Source organism: Achroia grisella, unplaced genomic scaffold (assembly GCF_030625045.1).
Source record: "Achroia grisella isolate CSIRO2021 unplaced genomic scaffold, CSIRO_AGI_Agris_v1 utg149, whole genome shotgun sequence".
Classification (NCBI taxonomy): Eukaryota; Metazoa; Arthropoda; class Insecta; order Lepidoptera; family Pyralidae; genus Achroia; species Achroia grisella.
In genome coordinates, this window is record NW_026712644.1 from 4612840 (window position 1) to 4623724 (window position 10885).

General features: G+C 35.5%; 1 protein-coding gene across 1 annotated transcript; it reads right to left on the reverse strand.

The window, feature by feature from the left end:
- Positions 1-1143: 1143 nt before the first annotated feature.
- On the reverse strand, positions 1144-10604 carry LOC131840661 (dnaJ homolog subfamily B member 14). Its single transcript, XM_059188837.1, has 6 exons — positions 10098-10604; positions 8289-8398; positions 7122-7293; positions 6076-6284; positions 4412-4499; positions 1144-3485 (listed from the first exon to the last, which is right to left on the reverse strand). The coding sequence occupies exons 1-6, from the start codon at positions 10441-10443 to the stop codon at positions 3337-3339; spliced, it is 1074 nt and encodes a 357-aa protein (XP_059044820.1). The 5' UTR covers positions 10444-10604; the 3' UTR covers positions 1144-3336.
- Positions 10605-10885: the final 281 nt, after the last annotated feature.

Genomic DNA, 10885 nt, shown 5'->3' on the forward strand with positions numbered 1-10885 from the left:
AACATCATCACAGTACCGACAAATCGAGAATTGAACACACTATCAATATTCCCTATATATTGCTTCATATGGTCATATGGTTAGACGTAAAAGATACACCAAACAGAAAGTCCGATAGAAAAAAAAAATATAAAAATAAATATTCTATAATAATACAAGCCAAAGTTACTCCTCATAACATTAGATGTCAGCGTGTGAAAGTCCCGTTAAAATCAATCCAGTCGTTTCAGATCCAGTAATAACTAATAACATATTAATATAATAACAAGATAATACTTTTTAACTGACAGAGAGACACATTTTTATATACATACAGTACGTACATATGGATGACTTTATGCATTATATTGTAACGTGATTTACTAATTGTATTCACCCTTACCTGTTCTTTATCTTTGGCTCTGACCCGTTTAAATGTTTAACTTTATTGTTTTTAAATAACCAATTTAAATATAACTTTAATATTAAAGATAAATTCATGAGGTATCTGTTATTGGGTTTACTAACTATGTAATACTATATATTGTCTATAAATTGTATAAGCTGTTGATTACCTAAAATAAATGAATAAATAACAGCAAGAACAAAGAAATACATATGCATTTAGTAAAAAGCTATTAATTTGAAATTACAGACAGACGCTTCAATATTATTTATTTGTATAGCATTTTATTTTGTAGTCGCTTCTTTAATTGTCTATTAATATTATGCTAAGTAGTTTTTATTGAAACCTGTGCTTTATATCTAAATATATATAACTCAAAGGTGACAGACTGACATAGTGATCTATCAACGCACAGTCCAAACCACTGGACGGATCGGGCTGAAATTTGGCATGCAGGTAGATGTTATGACGTAGGCATCCGCTAAGAAAGGATTTTGATTAATTCTACCCCAAAGGGGATAAAATAGAGGATGATAGTTTGTATGATACTTTGTCAATTTTAAACCAATCGGCCTGAGATTTTGCATGCATAAAGCTACTATCACGTAGGAATCCCCTATGAAAGGATTTTGATAAATTCCACCTCTAAGGGGATAACTAAACGCGAACGAAGCCGCGGGCATAAGCTAGTGTAAAATATGTTCATAAATTACATATATATATTTCTTTCATAGGTTCATGAATACTGTCTACGCACCGCTCCGCGATCTGCGGGCGCGGTGCTGAGCATCGACAACTGCGGCCGGTGGAGGATGCCGGCACTTGTCCGACCGGCGCCGACACTTTCCGGTTTACTAAATCATCCCACCATTCTAAGTTTAATGTGCATCTGTCTGTATTTTATAACAGTTTTTATATTATATCTATTAACACAGTCCACTAGTCTTATTGGGTATCCAGGACTAAACATTGGTCCTTCGAGCCTATCCAGGACTAAACAATACTGACATTGACTTTCTGCTTTGTGTACTTTTTACATCTAACACTTCAGTTTAACAATATAATTAATATATCAATAGTTATTTCATACATTTATACAAATTCTAACATTAAATAAAGATATATACGATTTGATTACTCCTGTGCTCACGGCATTTCGAAGCGGGGGACCTCTAGGACCCGTGATATTTCGCACTCCTATTATTACATCACTGACTTCAATATATGTGAGATTTTAACATACAATATTCGTTGATTAGTGCTTCAGCATATAACTAAAGTAATATGAAAAATTCAAAAATTGTTTTCACAAAACAAACTTTAAAAACCACTCGTTGCTACTTATAAAATACTAGTCTTTGCCCGCGACTCTGTCTGTGTGGCCGGGAACTTATCAGGTTAGCTAGCTAGACAGGTAGCTAGCTTATAATATAACCCAATCCAAATGTTTTTTTTTATGTAATTGGACTGTCTGACTTGATTGTAAGTGATATTCACCGTCATCAATATACATGAACAGCACCACTGTCATCACATCATCACGTGACGGTACACTACTCATGTGTTGCCATAATTTTTATTAAACAATATATTTTTAAGACTAGAATATATACAAAATTATGTTTTATCTCGTTAACCAAAGTAGAGCTGTCCAAAGCAGTTGATATCGAGCCATTCCATATCACAATATAGATTTGAAGGCCACAGATGCAAGTACTCACATTCCAATACAGTTCGGGAATACCTGTCAATATTGCCCGATGACTGTCCAGTATTCCGGCCAAACATTTTGTCCAAAATAGCCCTTGCTGTCTAAGCTTATATCTTTTAAACGACGCAACTGTTTCTAATACATTCACCAATAGATAGAGCGATTCAAGAGAAAGGTTTATATGTATCATACATGCATATTATAATACAGAAAACTCCATAAGTTTTTTATTTTTTAACGGCTCGCTAGTAATTTTTTAAAAAGAAAATTAAATTGCGTATTTGTAGCTATTCAAGAATAGGCCGAGGGCCTCACAAGTATATACTTTGGGCAGTGCAGCCAATCTACTCTGGAAACTAATTCCGATCACATTTGATTGCGCCGTTTCGAACCTTCTTACATTCTTCACTTTCTTTGACCATTAGCAATGTTCGTATTCAATAAAAGAATTAACTGGCTTTGTTATCCATTTATTTAGTTTTGTCTTCCTTAATTTACGAAAGAAATCTTTATATAGTATAAAACAAAATCACTGTCGCTGTGTGTTCGCTTAAATCTTTTAAATTACGCAATGGATTTTAATACAGTTTTCAACAATAGATAGAGTGATTCAAGAGGAAGGTTTATATGTATAAAAAATGCGTGTTATAGTACAGAACAAGCCGAGGAATTCTAAGATTTATAATGCACCCATGCGAAGCAGGGTCCGGACCACAGTGAAGAATAAAATCGTGTTGGTATTTAAATGAAAATCACAATAATGTAGTGAAAACGATATTGAGTTCCAGAGTAGATCTACTTACTGATTGAAATTAAACATATTTTAAAAATTTCTTGTATATAAAACATTCAGTTTAGTCATAATAAAAAAAAACTCTAGAAAATATCTCAACGTGTAGGAGGTAGCTCTTGTTACCTCTCCAAATGTTAACGACATTACCCCTGGTGATGTAGTATACTTAACGACTGTACCCCCGGTGATTATACTACTAGTGACTGATTCCCCCAGCAACACAATTATGTTCTCAACTGTACCCCCGGCAATACAGTCCTGCTAGCAACTACCCCCTTCGATTATACTGCTAGTGAAAGTTCCCCCCCGGCGAAACAGCGTTGCTAGCAACTGTACGCTTACACTACTAGTATATATATCCCCGTTAATTTTACAGCTAGTGAATTTTCCCCCGTATATTTTACTGTTAGAGCCTGTTCCCCCGATGTTACTAGGTGCTGTACGCACCTAGGCGTGCATGGCGTGCAGTTTGTCGCAGCTGGGAGTGCGCAGCCTCTGGGCCTCCGCGTACTGTCGCGCGTCGCCGAAGGTGCGAGCCTTCCACGCCGCACTCTCTCGGAAGTTTCTCTCGCGCTGGCACGCGTGACGTAAACCCACTTTTGGATAATTGAAAAATAAACTTTAAAGTTACACGATTAACGATGATTTTTCTTTAGCAAATGCAGTTTACTATTAAGTAATAGAGAGGTGAAAACACAGTAAATATTATATGTATAAATTACGTGAACCGATTGCAAATTTGATTTTCATATTGTGTGCAATTTGATCCAACTTGAAAGATACGATAGCTTACATCTCAATTTATAGACGTAATATTATTTTATTGCAAATAGTCACAGCAACGCATGGCCGGGGCTGGTAGTAAAATTAGAAAATCAACTTTAAAATTAGAACAATAACGTTGATTTTTCTTTAGTTAATGCAGTTTATCATGAAAGAACAGAGATGGAATACATTATAATAAAATTGGAAAATCAACTTTAAAATTAGAACAATAATTTAGTTAATGCAGTTTATCATGAAAGAACAGAGATGGAATACAGTATAATAAAATTGGAAAATTCACTTCAAAATTAGAACATTATGGTTGATTTTTCTTTAGTAAATAAGTTTATTAACAAGGAACAGAGGTTAACACAGTATAATGAAATTTGATAATCAACTTTAAAATTAGACTAATAAAGTTGACTTTTCATTACTTAATACATATTATTTAGAGCATATAAATATTTACAACCTACAATTATTTACAAATTAATCCCATTTTAGTTAATTGATAATTAAATCCCAAGTTAATTAAGTTAGTTAGTTAATTGATAATTTAATTTAATTAATAATTAAATCCAAAGAACGTGTCCAGAAAAAAAAAATTTGCCTGTACTCTATTGGGTACAGCAACCGTTAATGGGTTAAAATAGGCTCGGCTCAGGCTGTCCTAATTTCGATCATGTTTGAATTGGACGGGGGATCGATCGGAGTGAGTGAGACAGCCGTGACTTTGATGAAGGATGCTGAAACTCACCTATATATTCCTCTTCAATTGCCATCTCCAGTCGACGCAACGAGCCTTGATAGTCAGTATGGAAGTTCTCCTTCACATAGTACGGTACCTTCAATGTTTAGATAGAAAAAAAATATTTTATTAGGTCACCAACGAGGTTTACACCAACACTCTTACATTATATATTCAAATTCAAATTCAAATTCAAAAATCATTTATTCATGTAGGACATTTTAGCCGCTTATGAACGTCAAATTTTTACATTATAAATTTATTTTTTCCTACCGTAAAGTTCGGTATATAGATCCAATTGAGAAGAACTGGCAAGAAACTCAATTGAATTACTTTTTTTTTTAAAGCCAGTTTATTTACAATGAATTTTTATATAGGTGTCTATGTCTAACATTAAATGAAAATCCCGAACATGAAAACTATTGCCATGCACGCTCGTCATTCAAGTAATCGTTTAGTGAGTAATAGGCTTTGCTCAGTAAATATGATTTAACAGATGTTTTGAATTTCTTTAAGGGTAATTCCAACATATCCTTTGGTATCTTATTGTAAATTTTTATACCTATTCCCATAAAAGACCTATTAACTTTTTCTAATCGATACTTGGTGACAGCAAGTTTGTCTTTAAATCTAGTATTAATATTATGAATATTGCTGTTTTTTGGAAATAAATATATTACATTACAATCTATTTATACTAAGCGCAAACTTAATTATAGGCAACTACGACATTTATGTGACAAATTTGTGCTTACAATTAACAATTAACAAAACATAAAAAACAACTTAAAATTCTACCTATAAAAAACCTGTACTAATTGATTGCATTGTCTTAAAAAATTACAACACTCAGGTTCGGCAGCACGCACGTGACACCACTGCTGTTTTATGCATACGTAGCGTTTACCATCAGATGGGCCGTATGCTTGTTTACCAATGTCGTATGCAATATACTTAAGTAATGCATCCTATTAAATAAATAAATTCATTCATTCATTCATTCATAATTTAAGAGCTACGCTCTTGTCGGTGGAGCTCTTGCCACTTTCCGCGATCTTCCATCATGCTCTTTAATTCTTGATACGACACGACTCCCATTTTGTCCTCAATTTGTTTGATGTAGCTATTCCTTGGTCTTCCCCTCCCCCTCTTTCCTTCTATTTTCCCCTCAATAATAATTTTTCGTGCCGTAAATAAATAAATAACCTTGGGCAATTAACACAGCGCCATCTAGTCCCTAGGTAAGCAGAGCTCGTGTTATGGGTACTAGACTACTGATATAAATACTGGGATATATATTTTTTGTAAATACATACATAATATACACAACAAACATCCATACCGATACAAAAATCGTACTTATGAATACAAATGTTTGTACCGAGGAATCGAACCCGCGACCAACGGAAGTAAACCGATCACAGAGGTTGTTGTTGCTATGTATTTACTATGTATTTATAAAAAAAACAGTATTTCTATTAGTTGTCTAGCACCCATAACATAAGTTCTGCTCATCTAGGGACTAGATGGTGCTGTGTTAATTGCCCAGGGTTATTTGAATTATCTAGTGTGAATTATCCAGAAATAGCATAGTATGATAATGTATAGTATAGAGTAATAATGACCTCTCTACAGTCAATAGCATTAGAATACTTCGAAAACAAAATCAATACCTTCAAGTTAACAGTCTCCCTGGGCACTGGGTACTTGGAGCTTGGAGTGAGGCTGAACACCGGCTCGCTGATGAAGAACCCTGACATCATGGAGAGCAGCACTAGGACTAGCACGGGCAGCAGTTGCACCAGCCCGGCGTGGGTCTCCCGGGGCTCGGGCTCCCGGGCACGGCGACGGGTGTACACTGTCGGGCCGCCGCCAGGGAACGCTGCAAGTAACAGTCGAATAGTTATCTATACATGTAAATAAAATTGGAGTGTCTGTTTGTAATATTGAAATAACCGTTTTTTACTACATGCATATGAACATAAATACGGTACTTACACTAAAACAACACTTTTTACAATTTTTTTCTGTCAGTCAGATTGTTCCGGCTAATCTCTGAAATACCAGCTGCTGAGTTTCACCACCGTACCACCCGCCAGAAACTAAAATACCATCCTGATTATCTGGATAAAAAGCGGTCCTCCACAGTGCAGTTTCTAGACCTTATTCCTTTTTAAAAGGCCGACAACGTACTTGCAATTCCTCTGGTGGTGCTCATGGTAATCACTTACCACAGGTGAGCCGCATACTCGTTTGACCACCATGTTATAAAAAAAAACTGATGAATATAAATACGGTACTTACACTAAAACAACATTTTTTACAATTTTTTTCTGTCAGCCTGATTGTTCCGGCTAATCTCTGAAATACCAGCTGCTGAGTTTCACCAGCATACCACCCGCCAGAAACTAAAATACCATCCTGATCATCTGTATGAATGGCGGTCCTCCACAGTGCGGTTTTCTAGATACTTTTTGCCACGTACAACCACATTGTGGAATCACCTTCCAGCAATGGTATTTCCGAACCGATACGATATTGAAACCTTCAAGAAAAGAGCTTATTCCTTTTTAAAAGGCCGACAACGTACTTGCAATTCCTCTGGTGTTGGGCGCTCATGGGCGACGGTAATCACTTACCGTCAGGTGAGCCGCACACTTATTTGTCCACCATGTTGTATGATAGGCTGGTATACCCTTCCAATAACAAAAAAACTCACCAGTGGCTCCGAAGAACATGTTGAAGAGTTCCTCAGCAGTCAGATCAGACTCGAAGCCCCTCGCGTAGTACTGGTGGTGGGAGTGCTGCGTTGGTACGGGCTCGTCCCCTCGCAGATCGTACTGCTTCCTCTTCTCTGGGTCTGTTAGGACGGCTGCGGCATTCCCGATCGCCTGCCACAAATATGTTACGCTTTAGATAATTAATAGACATAGAAATAATCTTTATTCAAATAAACTTAAGTGCTTACATAAGCACTTTTGAATAGTCAAGTTTATTTATTCTACCGCTTATTCGGAATGCAGAATCATTACAAGAAGGATAAGCAAGAAACTTGTGTTGCTCTCACTTTGCCTTAAAATAAAATAAAAAAATTAGGGATAGTAAGTAGGACTACCCCTAACATTTAGGGGGATGAAAAATAGATGTTGGCCAATTCTCAGACCTACTCAATACGCTCACAAAATTCATGAGAATCGGTCAAGCCGTTTCGGAGGAGTATGGGAATGAAAACTGTGACATGAGAATTTTATATATAAGATTCACTTTATTAACAAGAATAATTTTATAGCTAATACAACCTCGAGCCGAAACTACGAGAGAGGTAAATACCTTTATTTGCCAGAAAATCATTCCTGTTAAGACCCGTTAATAATATAAATAATTTCTATATTTGTATAATACAGTGGACCCGCGGTAATCCGGCCCCCCTTGTAATCCGACATTGTCTATTATTTGTTATTGAATATTACTTTGACAATATACTTCAGAGTGCATATACATACATACATATATAACATAGAATCTTATCACTGGATCTGTGATTTGTCGGATTACAAGATACTCTTTTGTAAAAAATTCCGGACTATAAGCAGAGGACCCTTAAGCAGCACTCTATAATCCGACAAATACGATGGTCCGACACTGCCCTGCAAAACGTTTGTCGGATAACCGGGGTCCACTGTATATGTATATAATATAAAGAATCATCATTGGATCTATAATTTGTCGGATTACAAGGTACTCTTTTGTAAAAAAATTCGGACTATAAGGGGTCTTAGGCAGTACTCTATAATCCGACAAATTCGATAGTCCGACACTGCCCTGCAAAATGATTGTCAGACTACCGGGGGTCCACTGTATATATATTTGGTGTGGATATGTCTACCTTGAAGGCCTCAGCGGCGCCAGGCGCGTGGTTCTTGTCAGGGTGGAGCTGCAGCGCGAGTTTCTTGTAGGATTTCTTTATGTCGGAGTCTGTTGCCTCTTTTGTTACTCCTGTAACAAACACATGGGAACATTATTATTGAAATGAAATAATTTATTTGCGAAATATTAGTACAGTATTATAATTAATATGATGTTACATGAAATTGCAGTGCAGTGATGGCTGGCTCATCCGTCATACTCGTGAACGGGTGCTGCTTGTAGGGACTGGTCTGCTCTAATCACTATGACTGATTTCCTCTTATTAATTGTTTAACCAGTAGGTTATATATTCAATATTTTTTTTCTATTTGAGTATTTAATAGAATTAGTGCTAATTGGTGGTTTGTATTCACACACTTAAACTTAAAAATGTAAAGTAATAATAAAATTATTTAAAAGAGCAACACGCAAGTTTCTTGCTCGTTCTTCTTGTGATGAGACAGCTTTCCGAACGAGCGGTAGATTAAAAAATGTAATGACTATTCAAAAGTGCTTCAATGTAAGTTTATTTGAATAAATGATTTTCTATTCTATTCTATTGATTGATCAGAAATATTTACCATACAGGCATGCAAATTACGTGAAGTGTTGGTGTTACTTAAATATTCTTGGACACTGTAAAATGAAATGTATTATAGAAATAATGTTTTTTTATATATAGCTGACTCGTGCAACTTCGTCTGTGTTTCATTTCCCCACCGTTTACAATATTTTTCATTGCAGCTCCGCTTCTATTGGTCGCAGCATAATGAAATATTGCCGGCCCACTGTGGCTCCGATTGGCAAAAGATAGGAACACATGGAAAACGCTGGAGGAGGCCTTTGTGTCTAAAGGACACGTTGACTCAGAGACTGATGTGCAGAATTAGAAGTAACATAAAATGTATATATAAGTAACTAATATTTCTTCTATATTTTAAACTTGTAATCAAATATTATGATAGATTGTATTATTTTGTGTCAATTAATAAAGGCTTTGAATTTGAATTTGAATGAAATATAGCTTCGATAAGTGGACTATCAAACACAAAAATATTTTTTCTCTGACCACTAGTTCCTGAGATTAACGCGTTCAAACAAACAAACTCTTCAGCTATATAATATTAGAAAAGATTTTGTCCAATTTACAAATTTATAAATTATACCCTATGTATTATTCTGATATATAAGTTATATTACTGTTTCATCAAAATCCGTTGAGTAGTTTTTACGTGACAGAGTAATAAACATCCATCCATACTCACAAATTTTCATGTTCATAATATTAGTAAGAGATTGGACTAATGTCCGCCTGCGCTAACGGTTTACGGCTACGGGCACCACTGGAGGGTGATACTATGAATATAAACTTCTTGTGATGATTTTGCTTTCAGAATGAGCAGTAGATTAAGAAATTCAGTGACGACTATTCAAAAGTGCTTCAATGTAAGTTTATATGAATAATCAATTTTCTATTCTGACACAAGGTCAGCTCAGTTAGCTCATACATAAGAAATTTATCACAATTATTTCCAGGGGGAACCACTTGGAGGCCAACCTGACATGAGATAGCTTGCAACATTTTTTATAATTTTTGTCTCTTTGTTTGTCTATTTGTTCTAATCTCTGAAATTGCCGTACCGATTTTGATGGGACCTTTTTTGGCAGGTAGCTGATGTAATAAGGAGTAACTTAGGCTACTTCTATTTTAGAAAATTAAGTTAAATTCCACGCGGACGAAGTCGCTAGAACAGCTATTAAAAAATAAATAATGTAGATAGATAATTACCAAGAATTTCATAGTAGTCCTTGCATTTTGTATTGATGCGTTTAACAGCATCCAACTGATCCTGCGTGTATTCCCTCTGTGGAGGCTGGTGGGATGGAATTTTGCGTTTCCGTACCGTTTCCTCATTACTAGAGTTGGGAGAGGTAGGTGGAGTACGTTTTGACGAATTTCCCGACGCCCCGGCGGTTCGAACTCGAGTCAATAGCTCCTTAGCGCGTAAAGATGGGTACAGCCGTTCAGCTTTTAGTAGGAAACGTTCAGCTTTCTCCACGTCTCCAGCAGAAAACGCAGACTGAGCAATCTCAATACACTTGTCTGCCTCGTCCTTGTTACCTTCGATCGTCATTTTTGTAATCTTTCACTGTTTTTTGTCGCTAAATACTAGTGCGAAATAAAATATTTGCTATCGTGACAGACAGTTTTGAGTTTTCTGCGCAAATTTAATTAATATAAATAGATCTATGTGACCATTTGCGACATAGGAATAGAAATTAATTTGTAATGAATATTGTATTACATTCAATTAAAGTGTATTGCGACATTAGCACAGAGTAGTTAAATGATGTTACGTTGACATTTGTGACAAATGACGTCTATTTTATATTTTGTGGTACCTAGGTTACACAGAAACAAACAAAATATTTTTTTTAAAAAACACAATCCCCAATTGCATATTTCGGGATGTGTTTTTTTTAAATCCTATAGTCTTAGTTTTTAAGTTAAATTATGTTTATATATTTGTTTTCGTGTATTGTTTATAGTTATTTTTTTCTTAACATATAATAAGG

Coding starts and splice junctions, on each gene's coding strand:
- LOC131840661 (XM_059188837.1), bottom strand. CDS start 10,443: ATGACGATCGAAGGTAACAAGGACGAGGCAGACAAGTGTATTGAGATT. Junction 6,285..7,121: donor CATGTTCTTCGGAGCCACTG/GTGAGTTTTTTT, acceptor TGTTACTTGCAG/CGTTCCCTGGCGGCGGCCCG. Junction 3,486..4,411: donor AATTGAAGAGGAATATATAG/GTGAGTTTCAGC, acceptor ATTATCCAAAAG/TGGGTTTACGTCACGCGTGC.